The sequence below is a fragment of the Saccopteryx leptura genome, chromosome 2, assembly GCF_036850995.1.
Source record: "Saccopteryx leptura isolate mSacLep1 chromosome 2, mSacLep1_pri_phased_curated, whole genome shotgun sequence".
Classification (NCBI taxonomy): domain Eukaryota; kingdom Metazoa; phylum Chordata; class Mammalia; order Chiroptera; family Emballonuridae; genus Saccopteryx; species Saccopteryx leptura.
This window is the reverse complement of record NC_089504.1, coordinates 349,877,001-349,904,671: the sequence shown is the minus strand read 5'-3', so window position 1 is coordinate 349,904,671 and position 27,671 is coordinate 349,877,001. Positions and strand designations below refer to the sequence as shown.

The following is a 27,671-nucleotide window of genomic DNA, read 5'->3' as shown; positions in this document are numbered from 1 at the left end:
AATACATTGCAGATATTTTCTCAGTTTGTGGGAGAAGTTTTTTTTTCTTAATGTGTTTTGAAGATCAGAAGTTTCAATTTTAATGAAGTCCAATTTATCATTTTTTTTCTTTTATAGTTTGTGCTTTTTGTTTCCTATGAAAGAAATCCTTACCATGGTCATGAAAATTTTCTCCTGCTTTTATTCCAAAAGTTTTAAAGTTTTAGCTTTTATGTTTGGGTCCATTATGTATTTCAGGTTAATTTTTTGTGTATCAGGTAAGATAAGGGTCAAATACTTTCGTTGTTTTTTTTTTTCCCACCAGTTGCTTGGGTGCCATTTTTTGAAAAGACTATTCACCATTGAATAATATTGTCATCTTTGTCAAAAATCAATTGACCACCGATGCGTGGGTTTATTTCTGGATTCTTTATTCTGTTCCATTGAGAACCAATACCACACTTTCTAGATTACTGTGGTTTATGGATGAATAGACACTATATCCTCCATGAACACTATACCCCCCCAACCTTGTTCTCTTTTTCAAAATTGTGTTTGCCAATTCTAGGTCATTTGTAATTCCAGATAAATTTTAGAATCAGCTTGCCAATTACTACCCCCAAAAAAGCTTGCTGGAAGTTCCTTTGGGATTGTTTTGAATCTACAGATCAATGTGGGGAGAAGATATTTTAACAATATTGAATTTTCTCTTCATTGAATATGGTATACCTCTCCATTTATTTAGGTCTTTAATTTCTCATAGCAATGTTTGTGTTTTTTATCATACAGGTGTTATTAAATTTATCTCTAAGTAGTTTATGTTTTTTATGCTATTATAAATAGCATTTTTAACTTTAATTTTCCAAATGTTTATTACTGACTTTTTAATATTGACCTTATGTCTTACATCCTTGCTAAACTTACATTGGTTCTAGTAGGATTTTTTTAAGATTTCATTTATTGATTTTGGAGAGAGAAGAAAGAGAGAGAAAGGATGGGAGGATGGGAAGCATCACCTTGCTTCTTGTATGTGCATTGACCTGGCAAACCCAGAGTCTTGAACCAGTGACCTCAGCATTCCAGGTCAATGCTTTACCCACTGTGCCACCACAGGTCCTAACAGGATTTTAAAAAATACTTTTTAGGGTTTTCCACAATACGTGAAGACAGTTTTATTTCTTTTCCAATCTGTCTGCCTCCTATTTCTTTTTCTTGCCTCTTGTAGGCTATTGTATCAGCTCTGACCTCCTGATGTTGAATAGAAGTGATGAGAGTGGGCATCTTTGCATATTCTTGATTTTAGAGGAAAACACTCAACCTTTCATCTCTACTTATTTTTCTTAATAGTGTTTTGTTCTAGGTTCATGGATAGTAAGATCTTTCTCTTTATTTGAGAATCTCAATGATAGGGTTGGTTGGTTGGTTCAGATTTTCCATGCTCCTTGCCTCGTCTGATTCTGCCAAGTTTTTTGTTTGTATTGCTTTTGTTTTGTGTTTGTTTTGCTCAGTTGTTTTTTTTTGCCTTGTGTTTCTGTTTCATGTTATGGCTTTTCTTGAATGAACTTCTGTCCCTCGTCTGATTGTTCATATGTGAGAGTAAGATACTACAGACTGCTGGTTAGTCCCCAAATCCTTTATTTCTGTCTACTTGGCTACCCAGCTAAAGAATACATTCTCCAGTCTCTTTTGTGATTAGATGAGGTCACGTAATCAAGTTTTCACCAGTAAAATAGAATGGAATATATATGTGCTGTTTATATCTCGTTTGCTTGAAACAAAATGGCTACTCTCCGTTTTTCATTCCTGTACGCTGGACCACAGATGGCCCATGGTTAGAGGAAGACAACCTTTTAAGGAATGGCAAACCAATGAAATGAAAAGAAAATGGTCTTTAAATGACCTGTGGAACAAAGAGAAATTAACTTTTATCTTCTTATCTTTCTGTATTTTAGGACCTTAGTATAGCAACATAACTTTGCTCTAACTAATATACCAAGTAATACACTGACTGAAAAGCCGGTTGGCAACTTTGTGTGCATGAGTGTATGAGTGCTTGTCCAGGAATGATGTCACTCTAAGGTAGTGGCTTTCTGCTAGTGGTCCAGGTCACTCTGGGGTCCTTGAGATCCTTCTAGGAGGTACTTAAAAGTCAAAATTATTTTGATGGACCTACTAAATCATTACTTTCCTTTTTCACTCTCATTTTCCTGAGTAGGGTCTTCCACAGGCTCCCTGACTTGTGAGGGCACAGCAGAATGAACGAAAAACCCCAGGTTTGCAAAAGTGTAAAACAATGCACTCCTCTCCCTGAATATTTATGTTTGGGAAACCATAGTTATTTTTCATAAAATTAGGTTAACACAAAATGAGTTTATAATTGTTATTTTAAAATACGTAAAATTTTTTAATTTTTCATTTTAATTGTAAATATATAAAATCTGTTTCAAAAGGTCTTTAAGGTACCTAATAATTTTTAAGAATATAAAGGGGTTCTGCCTAACTAGGTGGTGGCGCAGTGGATAGAGCGTCAGACTGGGATGCGGAGGACCCAGGTTCAAGACCCCAAGGTCGCCAGCTTGAGCGCGGGCTCATCTGGTTTGAGCAAAGCCCACCAGCTTGTTCCCAAGGTCGCTGGCTTGAGCAAGGAGTTACTCGGTCAGCTGCAGCCCGTGGTCAAGGCACATGTGAGAAAGCAATCAATGAACAACTAAGGTGTCGCAACAAAAAACTGATGATTGATGCTTCTCATCTCTCTCCGTTCCTGTCTGTCTGTCCCTATCTGTCCCTCTCTCTGTCTCTGTCACAAAAATAAAACAAACAAAGAATATAAAGGAGTCCTAAGATGAAAAAATTTAAGAACCATTTCACCAGGGTGAACTGCCTGGGCTCTTTCATTGCGGATCTCCAACTACCAGGATCCGTAGTTTTTCCTCTGGGGCTGGTTGTTTTCCCCCACAGAGGGATTATTTACGTTTGTGCTTAGAAATAAACTTTCAGGAACTTCCCACTACACTTACAACATTTTAGCAAAACCTACAGCAGCTGGCTGGCATTTGCTTATTTCACAATTGCTACCTTGTGTAACTCTCTCATTCACTCCTTGTGCTCTCGCCACACGACCTGCCTCAAGGTCTTTGCATTGTCGGGAAATGGCGTCCCCTTGGCACCCTGGCAACCTTACACATCTCCACAGAGTTCACTCAGGCTAGACTGGAAGCTCAACTGAATCTAAGTCTTGGCAGAACACCTCGTGATCCTCCTGGAACACATAGGGGGTTTGTGAGGAGTTGCAGTGAGGTCATTTTCTCCTCACTTCCCTGTCTACCAGGAAAGTCGCCGTGAGATGGTTGCTCATAGCCCCTGGGTTCTCATAAGGTCTGAGGCTTCCTGAGGAAAAGCCTCTATGTCTAAGCGGCCCCACTAAGGACAGAGTTGCAAACTATAATACTGTGTGGCTGCCATCAGGCCTTCGCTCCTCCGCAATGGGGTGTGCTAACATCTGTGTTATCAGCTAGCCCCATCTGTTTCAACGTTGTCCCACACCAGGGCCAGTAGGAGCTGGCATCTTCTGCTTCTCTTCCTTTTTCAGTGTCTATGTAAGTTATAAACTCTCTGAATCTAAAAAGTGCTCCTTGTCTCCTTACGGGCCTCATGTATCCGTGTGCCCTGCCTGTGCCTGACATGCAGGTGCTATTCCCTCTGCTGGAATACTCTCCTCCCACCCCACCCACCCTTTTCCACGGCTCACTTATTTAGATCTTACCTTAAACCTCATCTCTTCACATCTCAGAGCTAGAAGCCTCATTGACCAGCTGGTCCAGAATTGACCCCTTGTGGCTGACACTGTTGGCTGCAGTTCCGACATCCATTCTCCTTTCTATCCTGTTCCTTGCTAACAAGAGCCTCGATTTTGATTTGTTATGGTACAGGAAGTCATGTTGTTTAGAAGAAGCCAGGCCCCTCCCTAATCCCAGGAGTTAACTCGTGATTTGTTAAGTTTCCACATGGCAATGCCAGTCTTTGCCAATAACTGGTCTAGAAATGGACAGATAAAAATCTTTTTTTTTTTAATTAAATGAGAGGTGAGGAGGCAGAGACAGATTCCCACATGCACCCCGACCAGGATCCACCGGGCAAGCCCCTTACTGAGTGATGCTCTGCCCATCTGGGGCTGCTGCTCTGTTGCTTGGCAACTGAGCTATTTTAGCACCTGAGGGTAGGCCACAGAGCCATCTTCAGCACCCGGGGCCAACTTGCTCAAAGCATTTGAGCTATGACTGTGGGAGAGGAGAGGGAAAGAGAGAGAGAGAAAACGAGAAGAGGGAAAAGGTAGAGAAGCAGATGGTTGCTTCTGTGTGCCCTGACCAGGAATTGAACCTGGGACTTACACACACCAGGCTGACACTCTACCACTGAGCCAATCAGCCAAGGTAAATGATAAAATTCTGCCCAACAGCACATAAGAGATGTCCAGTGGGTGTTTCTGGGAAACTTTACCTCATACTTACAGAGGGACCCAAAATAGAACATGGTCTTTTCTTGACTTCTGGTCTTTGGTTAATGTGGTGTAAGAACATTAAGCCTGGACTTTCTACAGCAGGGGTCCCCAAACTATGGCCCGCGGGCCGCATGCGGCCCCCTGAGGCCATTTATCCGGCCCCCGCCGCACTTCCAGAAGGAGCACTTCTTTCATTGGTGGTCAGTGAGAGGAGCATAGTTTCCATTGAAATACTGGTCAGTTTGTTGATTTAAATTTACTTGTTCTTTATTTTAAATATTGTATTTGTTCCCGTTTTGTTTTTTTACTTTAAAATAAGATATGTGCAGTGTGCATAGGGATTTGTTCATAGTTTTTTTTATAGTCCGGCCCTCCAACAGTCTGAGGGACAGTGAACTGGCCCCCTGTGTAAAAAGTTTGGGGACCCCTGTTCTATAGTCATCTTGAGACCTTGAGGGGACAATTATAAGGACAAAAGTCCACACCTGAAGATGGCAGTTAGAGATGGAAATACTCTGCATCACTGATGGCCCTCTTGTGCCACTAAATTAACCAAAACCCCAGAACTGCCCTATCCTAGAATTGATTATTTGATAGGATTTTCTTATTGCTTAAGCCATTTGACTCTGTTACTTGCAGTCACAACCTATCTTACTGATTCACATGTATCTCAATCATCTAAAATAATGTCTGGGACATGATAAGGCTCCAATATATGTGTGTTAAATAAATAAATAAAAGAAATGTCCTATAATTGTTTGCTATAATTCCTACCCCTCCCTTATTGACACTGAGCTAGGAAGTAGAACCAACCTTTGTTTGCATATTACTTACAGATTATCCATTCCAACAGCTTGGAAAAGTAAAAGCTATGGTATCACCTGTCATTTATCAGCTGTGTGACTGTAAACAATTTACTGACTTCTCTGAATCTCCATTTCTTCATTTCAAAAGTGATTATATAAAAATAAGGTTAAGTAAAATTATGTAGTTATGAAGCAATTGGCCCATTCAAGATATATTTGTCCTTATACTCAAGCTGCACACCCAATGAGGGAAATGCTCTATGTAGCAACGAATTGGACCCACTCCTAAAGCTGGTGCAACAATGCTGCTCTATCCTTAATCTTTGCTTCATCACAATTAAATTATTCCCAAATGCCCTCTTCAATATTCTTATACTTCATCCTCCCCATTTCTCCACCTACAACTAGCACAGGTACAAACAATGCCCTCCTGTTACGTGAGCTTTCCTATTGCTACTGCTTCCCAGGACACAATGTGAGGAAATGGAATGAATATAGGGCTTACAACTGAAAGACCTGTGTTCCAGTCCAGTCTAGCTCTCACTAGATAAGTGACCATCAGTAAGCTATTTAAGCTCTGAACCTCAACTTCCTTAAAATAGGGACAATAGGTTCTAATGACGCTCAAGTAGGATAATTTAGCTGCACTTGAAAATTATAAAATATTATACAAAACTTGGTTTCTTTTAATATTTTCAGCATTTCTGCTGGTAAGATTAGAATAGAAGCAAACAATACTAAAGCTATTCCTGTGGGATTCCAGAGCATCCTGTCTGCGTTTCCTGGGCACAGTCTATCTAAGCAACCACTTCCACTCCATTCATTATTTATTCATTCATTCATTCATTCAAGAAATACTTATTGAGTGCCCACTGTGTGCCAAGAAGTATTCTATGTTCTGGGAATAGAACTAAACTTTCAGCTCTTATAGAGTTTTCACTCTAGTAGTGAGAGAAAAAAAGTGTGACTGGTTAGAACAAACCCATCTCACCTAAAGAATACTTCCATGGATATCTCTGATTATATGATTGTGCCAAGTGGGACCAAAAAAAATGGGGACAGGTAGGAGAGGGTAGAAATGCAGGAAAAAGAAGTTGAAAGAATCCAACCCAACTAGAATCCAAAACTGGAACAGATTTCATCAAAATTAAGTGTCCATACACCACAGAGTATCCCAGCTAAACCTGAATCTAATCGTGAGGAAACATCAAACCGAAAATGAACAACATTCTTCTTTTTCTTCTTTCAAAGTAGCAAAGGACAGGAAGGCTGAGGAAATTTTTTTTTCAGATTAAAAGAGACTAAAGAGACCTTAGAAATGAATACAGTACTTAATCTTACACTGTATCCTGTGGAGGGAGGGATGCTATAAAGTTCCTTATTGGGTCAATGGACAAAACTGGAATGAAGCAAGTAGATTACAGTTACTCAAGTTACACTGCTCACAAAAATTAGGGGATATTTCAAAATGAATACAAAACGATAAAATAACCCCTAATTTTTGTGAGCAGTGTATATAAAGAGATGTATGTATTCTTAGAAAATACAGAGGGGGGGAAGAGGGAGATGAGAAGAGAAGGGAAGTAGAGAGGGAGGGAACAAATTATAAAACAAATGGAACAAATTGTTAGCAATTGATCAATTTGAGTAAAGGATGCAAAGGTTCTTTGTACTATTCTTTCAACTTTTACAATAAGACGTTTATAAAAAGAATCCATGAGACCTTACTCTAAGCCAAGCTCCTTTCCCTGAACAAATCCCTTCCTCTTTCTGGGCCTCGTTTTCTAATCCAGATGCTTTCTAAGGTTCTTTATGGTGCTGCCAACCAACGTCCCACTACTCTGAGGACTTTTCCAGGCAGGGCTGTGGAATGAAGACCACTCTTCAGTTTCTTTCAAGGTCTCTCACCCCACTGGTCATTTCTCCATAACTTTCTCCAAGGTGCCACTTGTGCTTTCATCAGTTTGCCCCCAAGCTATCTCTGCCACTAGGGGCGGGTCTCGTCGCTCTTCGTGAGGGTTATATAGCAGTGGTCCCAACCTTTTTTGGGCCACGGACCGGTTTAATGTCAGAAAATATTTTCATGGACCGGCCTTTAGGGTGGGACAGATAAATGTATCACGTGACCGAGACAAGCGTCAAGAGTGAGTCTTAGACGGATGTAACAGAGAGAATCTGGTCATTTTTAAAAAATGAAACATCGTTCAGACTTAAATATAAATAAAACGGAAATAATGTAAGTTATTTATTCTTTCTCTGTGGACCAGTACCAAATGGCCCATGGACCGGTACCGGTCCACAGCCCGGGGGTTGGGGACCACTGTTATATAGGACCCATCTCCCTGGAGGTTCTAGCATCGATAAGCACGTGCATTTATCCTCCAAGAAACTACAACCCCCAAAAGGCTTTGCGGTAGTCTCTTCTGCTTTTGCCACCAAAGAGAAAAGGGTTTCCAATTAGAGTCAGCCTTTGCATGGCTTTTTGGGAATTGTAGTTCACCTGAGAAGAGCCAAGAACCAGGGTAAGGTTGAAAGCCACTCTTCCCAGAACGCACAGCGCTATTCCTGGCCAATCATAGGTGCGGATCTTGGAAAGGGGCGGGGAAGAAAGGAGGAGCTGCCTGGCGCGTGCGCCCTATGTGTCGCTGGGGAATTCATGTGGAGGTCAGAGTGGAAGCAGGTGAGAGTGGAGGGGTTCGGCCGTGGTCCGCTTCTGTGCAATTCTGCAGCCCCTCTCTGCACTCCTATTCGCAGTTTGGACTAGCACCGTGCATGCGTGGGTCCGTCTTGTGTAAAAGGGGAAATGGATTGAGCCCAGGACGTGCCAGGAGTTGCGTAGAGTAAGGGAGGTGTGTATGGGGGCAGGGTGAGGAATAATACAGAAGCTATTAGAAATGGGAAGGCTGAGTTGAATGGTAAGGGCAGGTTGTCTTGGCCTTGGGAAAGGAATATTTAAATGCACGAGGAGAGATCAAGGTAGTCTCAGGAGTTACGATCTGGGAAGGAAAGGTGGAGGATTTGAGACTGAAGTGGACGACGACCATGGGGCGGGGCATTAGTTAAGTGCCTGAGTGGCTTCTACATACGTAGTTAGGGCAACCGTGCTCCCACGCGCCCCGCCTCAGCCCTACCTTCCCACTTACTCTGAGTTATATTGGACCCAGAATGTCACCCAGCTCTTGCTTCCATTCTTAATACCTGATGTTGAGAAGCCATATGATGAAGAGTTACGCTGTGCCTTCTAGAATTAGACCTCTAGGTTCTAATCTTGATTCTGCCATTTAATAGCTGTGTGATCTTGGGCTCCTCGTGTAACCTCAGTGTGTGACTCAGTTTCCTCGTCTATAATAATCTGCGTCAGGGGTGGGTGTGAGGAAGAAATAAATCGCAGTTAGGTGACTGTCTGATATAAAGGTTAGCTATTGTTATTTTTGCCATGGGAATCATCATTAGCACATTCTTTTGAGTTATTTTTCCAAGCCAGAATTTCACAGAACTAGCCACACAGCCTCTCCCAGTGGCCTGCTAGTCCAGAAAATGAGAGGATGGTTTAGTGTGTGGCTAAGTTCCCTGCAAGTATCGAGCCCATGCCTGGGTCCCGTTTTTGAACCAGGTTCTCCAGACCTCTTTTCTTAAGTGGTAGGAAAAGAAAAGAACAAAAGGATTGATAATACATTTTTTCCCAGCTTTTTAGTGTTATTCATTGTTTTCTCAGTGGATAATTTCAAGTTCTTAGGAATGGGGAAGTAAATAGCCAGCTTGAGAATTGAATACAGCATGACAGAGAGGGCATTCTCTGAGTATTTTGGGATCAAGTTTTCTTGTTTCTTTTGTTTTTACCCTCTCAGGTGTGAGTGGGTCCAGCTGAAGGAGACATGGCTGCCAAAGTGTTTGAATCCATTGGCAAGTTTGGCCTGGCCTTGGCCGTCGCAGGAGGCGTGGTGAATTCTGCCTTGTATAATGGTGAGGCTCCTTGGCTGGAGGGTTTCTGTTGGTCTGCCCATGGGGCATTCCTGATGGTAGCACTGCTGTCTGTGAATGGGTTTGAGACCGGGAACCATATGGCTGCGTTGTCATCAGAGCCCTTGTTCTTTTATTTTTTTATTCTTTTATTTATTTATTTATTTTCTAAAGTGAGAAGCGAGGAGGCAGACAGACTTCCTGCATGTGCCCAACCGGGATCTACCTGGCGTGCCCACCAGGGGGCGATGCTCTGCCCATCTGGGGCATTGTTCTATTGCAGGGGTCAGGAAACTGTGGCTCGTAAGCCAGATGTGGCTCTTTTGATGGCTGCCTCTGGCTCGCAGACAAATCTTTAATAAAAAAATTAATAATAACATTCTCATGTATTACAATCCATTCATTTCCTACCGCTCATGTTCATGGTTGCGGGTGGCTGGAGCCAATCACAGCTGTCCTCCGAGACAACTCCAAATTTTTATTGATAATGCGTAACGTACATGGGTCGTTGTATGGCTCTCACAGAATTACATTTTAAAATATGTGGCATTCATGGCTCTCTTAGCCAAAAAGTTTCCTGACCCCTGCTCTTTTGCAACCGGAGCCATTCTAGCACCTGAGGCGGAGGCCATAGAGCCATCCTCAGCGTCCGGGCCAACTTTGCTCCAATGCCAACTTGGCTGCAGAAGGGGAAGAGAGAGACAGAGAGGAAGGAGAGGGGGAGGGGTGGAGAAGCAGATGGACGCTTCTCCTGTGTGCCCTGACCAGGAATTGAACCCGAGACTTCCACATGCCAGGCTGATGCTCCACCACTCAGCCAACTGGCCAGGGCTTTTTTATTCTATTCTTAAAATTTTTTTTGTTCATTTATTTTTTCCTGACCTGTAGTGGTACAGTGGATAAAGTGGGTTCAAAATCTCAGGCTTTGGCCTGTGGCAGTGCAATAGTTAGAGCATCGACCTGGAATGCTGAGGTCACTGGTTCGAAGCCCTGGGCTTGCCTGGTCAAGGCACATACAACAAGCAGCAAGCAAGCAATGAACAAGTAAAAGTGAAGCAACTATGAATTGATACTTCTCATCCCTACCCCTCTGTAAAATCAATAAATCTTTAAAAGAAAAAGAAACCCAGGCATACCTGGTCAAGGCACCTATGAGAAGTAATTATGAGTTGATGCTTCCTGCTCTTTCTCTCTCGTTTTTATTTATTGATTTTAGAGAGGGGGACAGAGAGAAATATCAATTTGTCATTCCACTCATTCACGCATCCGCTGGTTGATTTCTGTATGTGCCTCAACCGGGGATCGAACCTACAACCTTGGCATATGAGGACAATGCTTCATCCAACTGAGCTACCCGGCCAGGGCAGAGCCCCTGTTCTTTGGGCCATAGGTTCTCTTAGAGCCTTTATTCCCAAGGAGCCTCCCAGCCTGGTTGCCAGTTGGATGTTGCCAGCTGCTCTGGTTCGTTTGAAGTGGTGCCGCCCACCCAAACGCTGCAGCAGGCTGTCGGGCATTCCCTGGCCAGCTGACACGGAGCTCTCCTTCGTCTCTGCTGCCTGTGTGTGGAGTAATGCAGCAAGACCTTTACGCCTGTGCTGACCTTGTTCTAAGCAGGAGCTTTTGCTCTGCTGCAGTTGGGTCACTGAGGTGAAAGTCTCTTTGAGATGCGCTGCCTGGCTGTTAACAGTGTGACGGGGGTTAAGTTGGCTTTTCTTCCGCTTTGCTGTGGACCTGAGGCAAGTCACAGCTTCTCTCACTGGTCGTGCAGTGAGATTGAACTAGTTTTTCTCTGAGAGCCCTTCCAGCTGAGATGTTCTTGGACTTGCACTGTTGGAAAGCCACAGTAGATGGACTCACCTTATGTGTGGCATATGTGATGTGTGGCAAGAGGAGAATTCATTTCAGAGTGAAGGAATTTGGACCAACTGTAATGTCCATAAAGCAGCTGATCAGCAAAGCCTGCTTGGCTTACGGGGCACAACTTTTTGCTCATTTTTCTGGCCTCCTCTGCATAACTAGACAGTAATCGTCATCACCAACTTCTCTCTGAATCAGCAAGACAGCTCTACTGCGCCTTGAAACCTTGGAGGAGACAAGCTATTGGAAAGAAAGAGTGGGACCTTGCAAGTTGGAGGATTCTCCTAGTGGGGGTGCTGTTTCTGGGAACACTAGGCTGAATTTGAACCAGTTTGGACAGTGGTAACAGTGAAGACGTTGGGGAGTTTTAGAAGTTTTGGGAGGGTTTCTGGAAATGTGTTGATGGGAGTTCGGGGAAGGGGTGGCTAATCAGAAACTCGGCAGCCAGTTGTCTCAAGGGGAAGTGGTGCTGAGGAATAGATCCTGTTACCAAGGTCCTTGGGAAGAGCCTGCTTGGTTCTATAGCTGTTTAGACGCCTCCAGAGACCAGAAGTGTGGGGAGATGGAGCAGGAGAGGGGAGACTTGATAACTGAGCAGAAGACACCAAGGGTCTTTCAAGGGCCTATTCCTTTGGTGAAAGGGCAAGGGGACTTTTCTGACCCGTTGTTATCCTCCATTCCTAGTGGATGCTGGGCACAGAGCTGTCATCTTTGACCGGTTCCGCGGAGTGCAAGACATCGTGGTAGGGGAAGGGACTCACTTTCTCATCCCTTGGGTACAGAAACCAATTATCTTTGACTGCCGCTCTCGACCACGCAACTTGCCGGTGATCACTGGTAGCAAAGGTGAGTCTCGCCTGTGGGTTGGGGAGAGAGGGTGGAAGGGGTGCGGTGGGATCCAGAAGGGGTTGAACTGCATGTGAGAATTCCTAGCATATTTTCCCCGGAGAGGTACATGGAGTCACAGGAAGAAATGCATACTGAAGGTACACACACAGACAACTGCACAAATTTAAAGAAAAGATCTGTTTCAAGAGTTACAGAGTGATTGTAAAGAAATCCGAGTACGCCTTTGCTTCCTCGGTTGACTCTCCCCATTGGTTCTTGCTCCCCAGAGTGACTACATAAACCCGTCTCTGGTGGTGCTGTGGCCTCCACAGCTGACTGACTCTCTGCTGTACTTTCCAAGGCCCTTGGATTGTTATCTCACAGGCCGAGAACCACGTCCCTGAGAGCCGTCCTCTGGTGTCCAACACACAGCGGATTCTAGTTGGAGCCTAAAATGAGTCGCTGTCACTCTTCCCCCCCCCGGACCCCACCCTATACACAGAGGTGCTCAGGCAGTGGAGGGAGTAGCAGGCGCCAGTTCCGCAAGAGAACAGGGTCATGTGGATGTTGGCTTATCGTCTCACTAATGCCGGATGCCGTCAGTGCTGTTCCTCAGCAGATGTTCACCTCCTGGGACCGTGCCAGGCTCTGTGGTGCGCGGGGCAGTGGGGGGAGTTCCGAGATGACTGGAGCCGGGGCCTTCAGGAGCTCTGTCTAGCTAGGGAGACAGAGATGTGAGCAACGGGGTATAATGTAGGGGGGTGAGCACTAGAGCCGAGGTTGTACGGCGTGTCGGGAGCAGAGAGGAGAGCAGCTCGCTCACACAGGTGGCTGGGCAGGCTCCTGTGAGGGGCTTACGTCCGCACTGGGACTTTAGAGTGGGCAGTGTGTGGGCAGAGGACGGGCAGGGTAAATTGGTATGGCATAAATGTCCTGTAGCTCTGGACAAGGGAGAGGAAGGAGTCCCCCGTGCAGGGCCAGGCTAGGGTGGGGGGTTCATTGACAAACATAAACTTTAACTTAAAAGCCTCGTTCTCAACTTCCCACCTCTGGTGTTTTTTTCTCTACTGTTGTGCAGTTGTTCTAAGGATGCATTCTGTACCTACCTTAAACTGTTGGTAGGGACTTCCCAGAGATCAGGGCCTTGTGTGTATACATTTCCCACTTCTCTTGGTGCGAGGTTCAAGACTTTTATCTCATGGGTGCTGCTAGGTCCATGCTCTTAAATTTTGTTTGTTTTTTTATTTTATTTTATTTTTTACAGAGACAGAGAGTGAGTCAGAGAGAGGGATAGACAGAGACAGACAGACAGGAACGGAGAGAGATGAGAAGCATCAATCATTAGTTTTTCATTGCGCGTTGCAACACCTTAGTTGTTCATTGATTGCTTTCTCATATGTGCCTTGACTGTGGGCCTTCAGCAGACTGAGTAACCCCTTGCTCGAGCCAGCGACCTTGGGTTCAAGCTGGTGGGCTTTTTGCTCAAACCAGATGAGCCCGCACTCAAGCTGGCGACCTCGGGGTCTCGAACCTGGGTCCTCTGCATCCCAGTCCGATGCTCTATCCACTGAGCCACCGCCTGGTCAGGCAATTTGGTTTTTTTGATTGATTTTAGAGAGACAAGAGGGGGGAGAGAGTGGGGGAAGCATTCATTTGTTGTTACACTTAGTTTTGCATTTATTGGTCACTTCCTGTATGTGCCCTGACTGGGGATCGAACCCACAACCTTGGTGTTTTGGGACGATGCTCTAACCAACTGAGCTAACAGTCCGTGGCTTTGGTCCGTATTCTTGGTGACGGCAAGCAATCTGTGGTAGTGCTTTAGCTGAGCAGGCCTGAATTGTCAAGGGAAGCTGTGTTTCCCTCCCTGGGTCCTTTGGGCCAGGTAGTGAGAAGTGGGCTGTGGGCAATTCTGACGGCCTCTTACAGCTGTTGCACTTGACCGTGCTCTACGGCTGTTTCTCTGTCAGTATCCCCCCCTGGGCCTGGAAGGCAGATGATATCCCCATTCTTACAGAACTGAGTTGCGATTGGCTAACGCTGAGTGAAGTCAGACAGTAAACAGCAGAGTGGGACTGCAGCCCAGGCCTTTGGACTGGTGGTCCAATCCAAAGTGGACCGTTTCTGCCGAACCCACGGTGACCTCGCCAAAGCGTGCTCCTGACACGGGCCACATTCGCCAGGCCCTGGAAAGGCCTCACCCTAGAATTCTTGTCATTGCCCTGTTTTCTTAAAACGTTCAGTGTTCCAAACATCCCATGTCTGAATTGTTTATATGAGGGGCTTTCGGGACCTACTGAAAAGCCGTCATCACCAGAAACCTGTAAGAAGTTCCTAACTGGTGCTCAGCTGGGCTCTCGGCCGAGGCGACCGTGCATCCGTTGTAACAAAGATGGGGTAGGAGGTCCTATAGAAGGCCACGTTAGTTCTTTTATGTCTAACTCCAGCATTTGTCCCGTCATGCCCAAAGATTTACAGAACGTCAACATCACCCTGCGCATCCTCTTCCGCCCGGTGGCCAGCCAGCTTCCCCGCATCTACACCAGCATCGGGGAGGACTACGACGAGCGCGTGCTGCCGTCCATCACCACGGAGATCCTCAAGTCAGTGGTGGTAAGTGCCCGGGGCCTCCGCCTCCAGCCGGGAGTGCGGCCCCCAGTGATCACGAGGTGGCAGGAGGAGCTTGGCGGGGGGTTGGGATGTGGCTGGCAGTTTCCTGGTTCCCTTTCTGCCCCCTCGTTGGCCTGACACTGGCCCCTCTGCCCTCCCTTGGAACCAGGCTCGCTTTGACGCTGGAGAACTCATCACCCAGAGAGAGCTGGTCTCCAGGCAGGTGAGCGACGATCTTACGGAGCGAGCTGCAACCTTCGGGCTCATCCTGGATGACGTGTCCTTGGTAAGGGCCTTGGGCAGCCTGCAGGGAGGGCCCAGGCTCGCTGAGATGCCTGGCTCCCTTTCTGGGTACACGCTCTGAGGGCCTCCTCCCACTTCCCTAGACGTGAGACTGGGAAGCATGAAACATGGACAGTCTGAAGCCCTCTCCTCGGGCTTGTTTTCAGTCGGGCTCTTTTATCTCACCTCTGCCACACGTTTTTCTTTTGACATCTGGCCCTACCCGCGGGGGTAACCTGACCATGAGTTTTTCCAATCCCCAAACTGTGACTGTTCCCCAGAGCTCCCCAGGAAGTGAGGCCTTGTTAACCCTGCTTGACACAGGAAGAGGCTGACGGGGCGAGCAGGGAACTGCCCAGCCTTTCTCCCTAGTGCAGACCTCCCAGCCTGACCCGTGGGAACTCCCTAACACGGGCCTGGATCTCAGTGAAGTGAGCTCTGGGAACTCCCTGTGAAAGGTGACAAAGTGTGAATGAATGCTTCTGTTCCCCAGAGCCTGGCATGGGGGGCTAGGGACATCTCTGAGGCCTGAGATAGGCTCTTGAGACTGCATATCTGTATATTGCCATGACACTGAATGCCATAACTCAGACGGAAAGCAATACAGACGGGATAGCATTTCAGATCGAGGAGGTGAGGGGAAGGAAGGGTTATGTTTCTAGATTCGGTGGGAAAATCGTTTGGAGTGATTTGTTCAGGTAGTGAGGTAGAGCGTTTCCTGTTCAACTCTCCCGTGCCTCGCTAGGGAAAGGCACCGTTTCCCCCGCAGCTGTTTAAACAGTCACACTCTACACGACACCCATTGCTCGCTGCGGGGCACGGCCCCACCTGCATCAATTGCCCGCGGCAGTTGCCGGCGGTGGAAGGGCTTGTGGGCTCCCTCTACTGGCAATATTCCAGGCTGCAGCCAGTTAGCTGCTCAGACCAGAAATTCCTCAGGCTCTTCCACTGTTAACCTGAGCACCTTGGCTGTGAGCAAACGCTAAGTAAAAACCTAAGGAGAAGCTTGGCGTTTTGCTAGACTTTAACCACATACTCCTTTCTGGGGAAATGTGGGCTGACCACAAGAAACCGTATCTAAGAGGTGTGAGAAGAAAATGAGATTTCGTGGGGAATTTGCTGCCCTTGGCTGGCCCTCTCAGAGAGAAATTTCATTCCTTAATTGCACATTTCATTTTTCATCTCTCAAGATAGTATTGTCTTCCCCAAACTTTGAACAAGGGTCCAGCAATGGAGCCGCCTAAGTAGAGTAGCTGCAGTAAGTTCTGGAAGGCAGTGGGACTAGAATTTACTCGTCAGGAGGAATTTTGAGCTACTGATGTTTTTATATAAAAGAGGTTGGGAGAGTGGAAGAGGAAGTAAAACAAATAGAATTTGATAGCAAAACCAATGCTACTTTTCCCTTGATTTCTTCTTTCTGAATGAAAAGCGGGATCAGTAAATCATCTCAGAAAGCACTAGGCATTCTGAGATCTGTTCCCATTGCACGGTCGTTAGCGGCAGTCACTTCAGCCAAGTCTCAGTTATTTATGTTATTAGGGAAGGGCTAGGGATAAACATAATTTTAAACTCTCATCTTAAGCGATAGCTTTACCTGCCTTCTCCGTCTTTTAAACCCTTTACCAGAAGAACTGACACCAGGAATACCATGATTTGCAATCCACATTCTCCCCTCTTCTTCCTGTGGGGGCTGGAGGTGCTGTTAGAAAGGGGACTGGTTAACCCATAAGCACGCAGCATCGGGCTGAGTCCCTGAGAACCAGCTGCATCCCTCACTTTCGGGCTCAGTTTTCCATCTGGCCTCCCTGGGGGCCCTCAAACAGGCCATCAAAGGGCCTTGGAAGAGCACTGTCAGTGGTGGGGGTCCTGGAGCCCGTAGGTTTCCACCCCTAGGGAGGTGGTAAGTTGAGTCAGTACCTTCGGTGCCTGTGGGCTGTTTTCTAGTTGAGATCGCCTCACCGAGGGTGACAGCAGGCTGCATGGGAGCAACCGGGCAGCCGAGGACTGGGTGTAAACACAGTTTGGACACAGATACTAGGTGGAAGAGTCTGGCCTCGCAGTTCCTCCAGCTGCTGGAGCCATTCCTGGGCTTTTCCTCCCGTCGGCCGTGGGGCCCTCACAGCCACGCTGTCTTAGCAATTACACCGCCTCATCTCGTGCTCACTCTCTCCCTTTAGACGCATCTGACCTTCGGGAAGGAGTTCACAGAAGCAGTAGAAGCCAAACAGGTGGCCCAGCAGGAAGCAGAGAGGGCCAGATTCGTGGTGGAAAAGGTGAGTGTTCAACCAGATGGCAGGAGCCTCTCGTCCCTTTCTCCTGAGCTCAGCCTCCCCATTAGCTGGGTGGCCTGGAAATTCATCATCTGTCATCTCTTCTTCCGGGATCATTGGAAGGGGATTGAAGGGACCGTGCTCCTGCAATTGGTTCCAGAGTCTTTGGGGGCCAATCAGGGATATGTGAAGTTCTGTTCCTAAATCACCGAAGGGTCTTTTTTTTTCCCACTTCTCTAAGATCAAAAACACTTCCTACAAATAAAAATGTTTCTCCTGGAATATTTTCAGCTTCGCTGAGAAGTCATTTTTAACCCTAGTTACACAGTGAAAGCTGACAGCAAAAGGGATCAAACATTGAGCCAGATGCGCTATCGTCACTGGATTTTTTCAAGCGCTAAATCACTCCAGATGTGTCAGAGCACGGTGGGACACAGAATGCTTGCACAGCAGGCTGGTCTTCTGGTGTCTGCGAAGGCGTATTTATTCCTTGCTGTCCCCTTCTTCCCACCGCTGATTCTCTTGAATTGGTACTCGAATCCAGCGATTTTCGGCCGGTGTGAGCAAGAATTTTAAGACATGCAATGCTTATTTGGTCAGGGGCGCTGACCTCTTTTCCCTTAGGTTGTCAAATTAAAAAATGACAACAGCCAACACAATAATAGCCGTCCAGTGTGAGTGAATCAAATTTATACCTTTATTTATTTATTTTGTCAAATTGGCCAAAAAAATATATTTTTTTTTGGTGTGCTGCAGAATTTTAGTAATTAGCTTATGTTTGCCATGAGATGAAAAAGGTTGAAAATCACTCTAATCCGACATCCCTTAGTCCTTAAAATCAGGGGAAAAGGGAGAGGCCGGTGGCCAGCATTTCATTGTAGAGAATGTACACTCTAGGAACAGGGACTTTTTTTGCTTTATGTAAAACTGCCTGTCTTCAGAGCCCAGAAAATGTCTTCAGACTGTTCCTGAGGATACTAGCTGCTCAGTAAACATTTGTTGAGTGAACAGCCACAGAGCCTAGCAGTTTCAAAATTGTGTTAATTTGGCCCTGGCCAATTGGCTCAGCGGTAGAGCGTCGGCCTGGCGTGCGGGGAACCCAGGTTCGATTTCCGGCCAGGGCACATAGGAGAAGCGCCCATTTGCCTCTCCACCCCTCCCCTTCCTTCCTCTCTGTCTCTCTCTTCCCCTCCCGCAGCCAAGGCTCCATTGGAGCAAAGATGGCCCGGGCGCTGGGGATGGCTCCTTGGCCTCTGCCCCAGGCGCTAGAGTGGCTCTGGTCTCGGCAGAGCGTCGCCCCTGGTGGGCGTGCTGGGTGGATCCCGGTTGGGCGCATGCGGGAGTCTGTCTGACTGTCTCTCCCCGTTTCCAGCTTTAAAAAAAAAAAAAAAATTGTGTTAATTTTATTTGCCTGTTCCTATACTCCTCCCACGCTGCAGGTACAGGTCGACTTGATGTGAGCACGCAGACCCTAGGAGGCCTCATTCTGGGTGCCTGGGTTCCCGGTGGGGAACCATGTTAGCTCACAGGGAACTCTGGGAGTGTCACATATGCCTGTTGCTCCTGCAGAGCTGTAGCTGCTCTGGTTTTGGTGGAAGTCACTTCGACATGGGACTAGAGAGGACGATGAGCCTGAGCAGGAGGCTCCTTTCTCTCCTGTTTCCTTGGCCCGGATGCTCCTGGCTCAGAGTAACATGGCCGGACTAGGTTGCTATTCATGTTAGTGAAGACTTAGAAATAGGACAGCTATTTCTGCAGCCGACAGAATGTATCCCTGCAGTGATGTGATGTGGGTGGGACAGGACAGGAGAGGATTGGGTGGGTGGACAGTGCTTATTGACCCCATCGAGAGGAGGAAACAGTTTCCAGAGGTCGGTCCTTCAGGAACCGGGGAAGGTGCCTTTGAGGCTCTGCCTGCCCTCCAGTGCCCTGAGGTGTGATCTTGGTCTCTCTCCACTTCCTCTGCCTTAGGCCGAGCAGCAGAAGAAGGCAGCCATCATCTCTGCTGAGGGCGATTCCAAGGCCGCCGAGCTGATCGCCAACTCGCTGGCGACGGCAGGCGACGGCCTGATTGAGCTGCGCAAGCTGGAAGCCGCGGAGGACATCGCGTACCAGCTCTCGCGCTCGCGGAACATCACGTACCTGCCGTCCGGGCAGTCAGTGCTCCTCCAGCTGCCCCAGTGAGGCCTGCCCTGACCGCCCCCTGCAGCCGTGCGGGCCGCAGCCCCGAGGGTCCTCAGCATCGCCACCCTTCTGCCCCTGCCCCAGAATCACTGTGACATTTCATGATTGGCTTAAAGTGAAGGAAATAAAAGTAAAATCACGTCAGATCTCTAATTACTCTTATCAGATGAAACTCTCTTCTCATTTCTACCCATCTTTTTTTTTTTTTTCTCCTCCCTCCCTACCAAGAATTGCAAAGTGCCTGCACAGACCAGCTTGACTCTCGTCTTCCGGGCCTGGGCACTGGTGATTGGCAGAAGAAAAGCGGGGCCGTGCGTGATGTGTGGGGAGCGCAGCTGTCAGCCTGAGTAGCCTTGTGGTCCCCAACCCCCATTCCAGACTTGAAGAAGGTGGCACCCGGCTGCACTGAGATGCACGCCTCCGTTTTTCCCCAGCAGTTTCTGCACAGACCCAGCTGAGGCGGTGCTGGGAGGGTCAGAGGGGAAGTGGTCGGTCTCTTACCGTAAGGTTGCCTCTCTTTAACTCGGGGGCCAGCGGAAGCAGGTGTGCACAAACAGCACGGATTGAAGAATTCTACCCCCGTGAAGGTGGGTGGGCTTAATTTGCTGCCCCCCAAGGGTCCTAAAATGGATGGACTTGGACTGGGAGCGAGTCAGCCTGGACTGAGATGTGAGTCCGGGGGAAGACTTCCTCTCCACCCCCCACCTTGGTGTCTCACCAATACCCAGTGGAATTCCAGCTTGAAGGATTGCATCCTGTCGGGGCCGAGCGTGCCTGCCAAGGACGTATGTATCCTGCGTTCCTGGCCCTCGTCCCGAGGCTGCCCTTCTACGGGGCTCTGCGCCTTCTACGGGGCTTCGAAGGAAACGACCATGGGAAGAAAACAAATGTGTGTAAACTGCTGTCAATAAATGCTACCCAGACCTTCCAGCTCGGTCTTCTGAGTTTGTTCTTTGGTTTGTGGGAGCCATGGGATCTGAACAGAGTGTTCTAGCAGTTTTTGTGTGCACATGTGTGTATCGCCAGCTGGGACAAAATCTCCAGCAAGGCAGAAAACGCGTGAGCTTCAGAAAACAGTTGTGTTCCAGACCCATCCCCACCGGAACCGATTCTCAGTGGTATTATTAGGTGAGGTTTGTCATGAGATGGGCTCTTAGTGGGTGCCGGTGAGTGGAGGTCATTAACTCTCTCCTGTGGCTTTGGTACCACTGCTAACTGGGAGCTGCAGGCCTGCCCACCAACTGTCAGCGGCATTCCCCTGACAAGGGAAGTGGCTGACAAAATACATGTGTGTGACAGCCCTCGATGTGCTCTAGTTTGATTTTTATGTACATTAGATGGCTTCTGCTGTGGGTTTATATTGCTTATTCTGCTTTGCTTTGATGTAGAAATGAGCTTTGAGAAGGCCATGGTTATGCATTCGGGATGGGGGAGGGAAAGCAGAAGGATGGAGAGGTGAGCCGTGCCCCTCACCCCCCTCCAAGCCCTTCAGGAACAGAGTGGAAACGAGCGTGCTCACATTGACTGCTTTCACCTCTGCGCTCAGTTTAACCCCTGGGCCCAGCACCTGGCCGTGGCGGGGCTCCCTGACCTCCATTCTGCATTTCCTCTTCTAAGTGATGAGGCCAGCTGTCCGCTGACAGAGATGGGGGAGATGCACGGATTTGGAATGGGTCTGGGGACTGAGTTCTCCCATCCCTGCACGCTGCTCCCCTCCCAGGGCCTCAGCAGAAAGAAGCCCTTCCCACCCTCCCCGCAGACACGTGTGCGCAGGGCTCCTGACCCTCCGCTGAACCTCAAACCTCCCACCACGGCTTCGTCCCGCTGGGTACTCCCACCAGCCTCCCATCCAGCCCATCTCCCCACCACCTACCTCCCCAGCACCATTTATCTCAGGATGTCTCTTCTTACTTTTGTGTTTTTACAGTAAGAATAGCAAGGCCTGGCCCTGGCTGGATAGCTCAGCTGGTTAGAGCATCTTCCTGAAACGCAGAGGTTGCCGGTTCGATTCCCTGTCAGGGCACATACAGGAACAGATTAATGTTCCTCTCTCTCTCCCTCCCATCCTCTCTCACTAAAATCAGTAAATAAAAATTTAAATTAAAAAAAATAAAAAGGAATAGCAAGGCCTGCATGTGATGAGGTGCCTGGACTCCAAACACATTCAAGACCGAAGCAGAAAGGGCGTAATTCTTAAATAGGTTCCAGGCCAGCTTCCGGTGCAGCTGTCCTCCTTTCCTGCTGTTTATGGCTTTGGACACCCTTCTGGGGGGTGAGGGCAGGGGGCTCTTCTCTTCCCCGGCACCATTTTAAAAGAGCAGTTGTGTTTCTTCCATTCGACGGGCTGGGAGATTGGGTTTCATGCCCCAGATGTCCACAGGGAGCCCGCACCGCTTCTGGGCTCCTCTGCCTCCGGGCAGTCCTTCCGCAGTCTGGCCGGACTCCTGCTGGTTTTGCTGTTAGTCTCCCTGCCCTGGCTGGTGCCAGTGGCAGCCCGGGGGGCCTCGTTCTGCCTTGACTTCTGCCAAGTAGTAATTCTTTGCACAAATGTTCACGTCCTGTTAACTGACCGCTGAGTCCCAGAGTCCCCCGATGGCCTCTGGGTCCCTCCAGAAGCAGCCACAATGGGGGGCCTTTATCAGCTGGGGGATTCTCTGGGCCGTGGGTCAAAAGCCACGTCCTGTCCTGGGCAGGGAAGGGGCAGAGCAGGGAGGGTCTTCCTCTCCCTTTGGTCAGGCTGAATAGTTCCCTTGTTCAGGCACCGAGGGGTCGCTTACTGAGAAGGCACTGGAAATGGAAAGAGACTTGACTTGGGGTGGTGAACCCACAATACAACATACAGATGATGTATTATAGAATTGTACCCCTGAAACCTACATAATTATTAACCCAATGTCACCCCCAATAAATTCAATAAAAAATAATAAAGTTGACATTAAAAAAAAACCCCAGGCCCTGGCCGGTTGGCTCAGCGGTAGAGCGTCGGCCTGGCGTGCGGGGAACCCGGGTTCGGTTCCAGGCCAGGGCACATAGGAGAAGCGCCCATTTGCTTCTCCACCCCCTCCCCCTCCTTCCTCTCTGTCTCTCTCCTCCCCTCCCGCAGCCAAGGCTCCGTTGGAGCAAAGATGGCCCGGGCGCTGGGGATGGCTCCTTGGCCTCTGCCCCAGGCGCTAGAGTGGCTCTGGTCTCGACAGAGCGATGCCCCAGAGGGGCAGAGCATCGCCCCCTGGTGGGCAGAGCATTGCCCCTGGTGGGCGTGCCGGGTGGATCCCGGTCGGGCGCATGCGGGAGTCTGTCTGACTGTCTCTCCCCGTTTCCAACTTCAGAAAAATACAAAAAAAAAAAAAAAAAAACCCAGAAGGCAATGGACCCTGGACAGGGAGGGAAGAGAAAACCCTCAGAAGATTGCCCTTAAAATCCGGGTTTTACGGATATTCTCCCAGCGTAGACCAATGGGGGAGGCGTTGTACTGTGGTCACTCCCGGGTGGGCTGATCCAAAAGACAGACAGCGACAAAGGAATATTAGTCAGACAAATCCTGATGTAGCTAATGCTATTCTAATAGGAGATTCCAGCAATCAGCAGGGATATGCAGAAAGGACCTCCCCTGACCTTTGCCCTCCACCAGTGATTGTGGGGAAAGCAGCCCACCCCGATTGAAAATAACCTGGGTGAGGGGTTGCAGGAGGCTGTAGCTGAATTCTCCACCTCTCCTAGGTCTTTCATTCATCCTTCTCCAAACTTCATTTTTCTAAAGTGGATCATGTTCCCTCCCCCAAAAATCTTCAGTGGACACTCCTTGCTTGCTCAATAAAATGCAAAAGTCTCGTCCTGGCACTTGAGGCCCTCCGTGGTCTGGCCTCATTTTCTAGTCCAACTTTCCATTTTGCTGCTTGCCTTCACACACCTGTCTAGTGGTTCCCACAGAGTGAGGAGTGTTGTTTGAAAATGCAAGTGGAGCCTGACCTGTGGTGGCGCAGTGGATAAAGTGTCGACCTGGAATGCTGAGGTCGCAGGTTCAAATCCCTGGGCTTGCCTGGTCAAGGCACATATGAGAAGCAACTACTATCTAGTTTATGCTTTCCACTCTCTGCCCCACCCCATGCCTCTCTCTCTCTCTCTCTCTCTCTCTCTCTCTCTCTCAAATCAATAAATAAAATCTTTAAAAGAAAATGCAAGTGGAAAGGGTGTGGCTACTGGAGTTCGGGGAGCGGGAGAGGAGGTGGCAGGGATGCTGCAAGGCCTCCTTTGTATGTGACAGACTCGTGCAACAAAAACTGCCCCAAAGGTAACGCCAGTAAGGCCCCCACGGGAAGCATGCACCTATGATTTCCTTGTTCTTGTCTGCCTACCCCCATACTTTCACTGCACCCCTTGCTCAGCGTCACATCTTCCTGGGCAGCCCTTCCCCCGTGTTTCACAGACTCAGATTATCCTACCCTTTGAGTCCTAGCTCAAGTTCTTTCTCTTCATAAAACTTCCCCTGAGGTCCCCTGCTGCCTTGCCTGGACTCCTTGTCCACACTCTCATGAGGCATTTAGTGCTCTCTTCATTGGGCTGTAGTTATGGGTGTGTTCTCAGTCCTACTCTACATTCCTGGAGTGCAGGACATTGACAGGATTCTCCTTTCCTCTTCTTTCCCTTAACGAGCCAAACATGCCTTGCTCTTGATGGGAATCGCTGAATGTTTGTTGAATGACTAGATGAAGGAATACAGAGCAGAGGGCTGAGGTGAGAATGTGGGCTGGAAGTTAAGGCCTTTGTGTTCTCCTGACACACCATTACATTAAATTACCTCAAGCTACTCTGAGTCAAGGTCCTCAGGATCCAGCAGTTCAACCCTCCATTAATGTCCTACCCAGACCCCAGTCTCATCACTCTCTTCATATGGCTTCTGTGTGGGGCTGTCCCCGCACTGTCACCTGCCCACAGCTCACTCTCTACTGCTTCTGCCTGGTATACTTCTCCTTTCCTCCTCCTTTAAAAAAATTTTTTTTCATTTTTTCAGTTATAGATGACATAATATTATATTAGTTTCAGGTGTATGACATAGCGATTAAACATTATATACTTTAAAAAGTAATCACCCTCCTAGCGTGCGGAGGACCCGGGTTCGATTCCCGGCCAGGGCACATAGGAGAAGCACCCATTTGCTTCTCCACCCCTCTGCCGCACTTTCCTCTCTGTCTCTCTCTTCCCCTCCCGCAGCCAAGGCTCCATTGGAGCAAAGATGGCCCGGGCGCTGGGGATGGCTCTGTGGCCTCTGCCTCAGGCGCTAGAGTGGCTCTGGTCGCAACATGGCGACCCCCAGGATGGGCAGAGCATCGCCCCCTGGTGGGCAGAGCTTCGCCCCTGGTGGGCGTGCCAGGTGGATCCCGGTCGGGCGCATGCGGGAGTCTGTCTGACTGTCTCTCCCTGTTTCCAGCTTCAGAAAAAAAAAAAAAAAAGTAATCACCCTGATAAGCCCAGTACCCATCTGGTGCTATACATAGTTATTAAAATCTCTTCTCCCTTTTTCAATCCCTGTCCCAAGCCCAATTTAAGATCCCTCTTCCCCAGGAATTGACCTCTGGCTGACCTCCTCCTAGCTTTCCTTGTGTTTAAGTCTTCCTTTATAAAAAGGACGTTGGCTCTGGAACTCTGGCAACACAGGGCCTGAGAATTGAACAACAAAAAAAAGGCAATGAGGCCTGCCCCAGCCGGCAGAGGCTGGGATGCTTTGGCAAGGCCTCGATGCGCAGAGCTGGAAGAGAGGAAGGCTGGAAATGTCCTGGGCTGGGGAGACCAGTTCATAGACGAAAGAAAACGCCTCTGGGTGGTGCGGAAGGAGGGAGTCTTTCCAGCACCCTCCAATCGAGCCACTTTGGGAGAGAGAGTGAGGCTGAAAGGACAAAGCGACCCTGGGGGAGCTTAGAGCTGTACACATCCTTAGAGGACAGGACAGACCACCTGGATTAGCCAGAAAAGCCATGATTGAGGAAAAGCTTGCACTGTCTAAATTTGGCTGAATGAATGGCAAGCACTTTGGTCAGGAACTAGCAAACTATATATCGTATATATGACCCGTGGACCAAGTATATCCTACCACTTGCTTTTTACATAACTCATGAGCTAACAATAATTTTTACCCTTTTTAATGGTTGGGAAAATATTTTTAAAATAATAATAATAATTTAGGCCCTGGCTGGTTGGCTCAGTGGTAGAGCATTGGCCCAGCATGTGGATGTCCTGGGCTCAATTACCAGTCAAGGCACACAGGAGAAGCGACCATCAGTTTCTTTACCCCCTCCCCCTCTCCCTTCTCTCTCTTTTCCCCTCCTGCAGCCATGGCTTGATTGGAGCAAGTTGGCCCTGGGCACTAAGGATACCCCATGGCCTCACCTCAGGTGCTAAAAAATAGCTCAGTTGCCAAGCAACGGAGCAATGACCCCAGATAAGCAGAGCATCGCTGATAGGGGGCTTGCCAGGTGAATCCTGGTCAGGCTACCTGCAAGAGTCTGTCTCTTTGCCTCCCTGCTTCTTACTTAAGAAAAGTAAAAAATAACAAAATAAAATATTTCATGACACGTGAACATCATATGAAATTCAAACTCAGTGTCCATAAGTGAAGTTTGCTGGAATATAGCTGTGCCCTTTGCACTACAGTGGTGGAGATGACTAGTTACAACAGAGACCACATGTCCTGCAAAGCCTCTAGTGTTTACTGTCTGTGACTTGACGAACGTCTGCTGACCCCTGACTTAGAGGACTAGATAGCCGTGGAGAAGAAGGGGAAGAACCCCAGAATCTGGAAGTCTCTGACACCAAGAAAGGCTTAGAGCTTTAAGTCAGATTCTATGCAGTTGTCATCAGAGTCCTTGATTGTGGCCAAGGCTATGGTGATCTGGGAAGCAAGGTCACACTGAGGCCCTAGATTTTTTTAAATTTTTGTATTTATTGATTTTATTGAGAGAGGAAGGGATGGAGACAGAGACAGAAAAATCGATCTGTTTCTGTATGTGCCTTGGCCAGGGATCAAACCGGCAACTTCTGCACTTGGGAACAATGCTCTATCCAACCGAGCTATCTGGTCAGGGTGAGGCCCTCGACTGGTAACAGATTTATAATAGCTGCTGTCTTCAGTGGCTTGTACACGTTTCTGAACTAGGCAGAAGGTGGAAATGGAGGTCGCAAACAGGTGGGAATTAGGAAGGGAGAACCCAATGGTTCTACAAGGTCTGAGGATCTCCAGGCCTGCGGTAAAACCACTTTCCTTTCCCACTCCTCTGCCCTCCAGGCCAGGGGAGACTGCCCGTCTAAAGCCAGGGAGACCACAGCTGAGAAAGGAAGCCCCGCTCACTGATGACTCCCAGAAATGGGGCCTTGGGGAACTCTAGCCTCTGGGCTGAGGAGTCTCTGGGTTAAGACCTTGTCCACCCAGCCTGACCAGGCGGTGGCACAGTGGATAGAGCGTCGGACTGGGATGTGGAGGACCCAGGTTCGAGAACCCGAGGTTGCCAGGTTGAGCGCGGGCTCATCTGGTTACAGCAAGGCTCACCAGCTTGAACCCAAGGTCACTGGCTCAAGCAAGGGGTCACTCGGTCTGCTGTAGCCCCACAGTCAAGGCACATATGAGAAAGCAATCAATGAACAACTAAAGTGCCACAATGAGAAACTGATGATTGATGCTTCTCATCTCTCTCCATTCCTGTCTGTTCCTGTCTGTCTGTCCCTATCTATCCCTCTCTCTGACTTTCTCTCTGTCTCTGTAAAAAAATAAATAAATAAAAGACCTTGTCCACCCTGGAGATGACGTGAGACCCCAAAAACCTACAGGTGCTCTGCATTGTGGATTGTGCCAAATCTAATCTCTGCCAAACATTTGAGAACAGACGAGCTTGCCATCTTTGGCTGGCAACTGCTTCTTCTCCTTGCTTGCCTGTACCAGCCTCTCTGTGTGAAATGCCATTTCCCCCTCTGTGTCCTCACCCCTCCTCTCCTCAAGATCCGTCCAACACTCACTTCCTTCAGGGCTCCTTTCCTGTTTGGTTCCACCCCCACTGAAATCACAGCAGCAAGGACTGAGCAGGAGGCTTTCGGATCCTCAAGAATAACCCCTTCATTTGGGTGAGGAGACTGAGGACATTTGCCCAACGTCACACAGGATGCAGGCAGCAACACCAAGGGTGGAATCCTGGTCCCCAGACACTCTGTTCTGTGCTGTTTCTTTTTTTTTCTTTCTTTCTTTCTTTCTTTTTAATATTTATTTATTGATTTCAGTGAGAGAGGCAGGGAGAGAGAGAGAGAGAAGGAGGGTCAGGAACATCAATCTGATCAATTTGTTCCCGTATGTGCCCTGTCCAGGGATCGAACTGGCAACCTCTGTGCTTTGAGACGATGCTCTTAACCAACTGAGCT

At 48.2% G+C, this 27,671-nt stretch overlaps 2 protein-coding genes across 5 annotated transcripts in view; one reads left to right on the top strand and one right to left on the bottom strand.

Annotated features, from left to right (window-relative positions):
- The window catches only part of ABI3 (ABI family member 3), a 523,965-nt gene that overhangs the window by 351,031 nt on the left and 145,263 nt on the right, over positions 1-27,671 (bottom strand). The window lies entirely within an intron of this gene.
- PHB1 (prohibitin 1) lies at positions 7,894-19,418 on the top strand. Of its 2 annotated transcripts, none has more exons than XM_066364482.1 (7): positions 7,894-7,963; positions 9,132-9,246; positions 11,785-11,946; positions 14,399-14,541; positions 14,708-14,824; positions 16,998-17,093; positions 19,062-19,418. In XM_066364482.1, the coding sequence occupies exons 2-7, from the start codon at positions 9,159-9,161 to the stop codon at positions 19,272-19,274; spliced, it is 819 nt and encodes a 272-aa protein (XP_066220579.1). In that variant the 5' UTR covers positions 7,894-7,963; positions 9,132-9,158; the 3' UTR covers positions 19,275-19,418. The 2 variants fall into 2 exon arrangements, with proteins under 2 accessions (XP_066220579.1, XP_066220580.1); XM_066364483.1 differs by lacking the exon at positions 7,894-7,963 and adding an exon at positions 7,972-8,132.

Coding starts and splice junctions, on each gene's coding strand:
- PHB1 (XM_066364482.1), top strand. CDS start 9,159: ATGGCTGCCAAAGTGTTTGAATCCATTGGCAAGTTTGGCCTGGCCTTG. Junction 9,247..11,784: donor GAATTCTGCCTTGTATAATG/GTGAGGCTCCTT, acceptor CTCCATTCCTAG/TGGATGCTGGGCACAGAGCT. Junction 11,947..14,398: donor GGTGATCACTGGTAGCAAAG/GTGAGTCTCGCC, acceptor TCATGCCCAAAG/ATTTACAGAACGTCAACATC.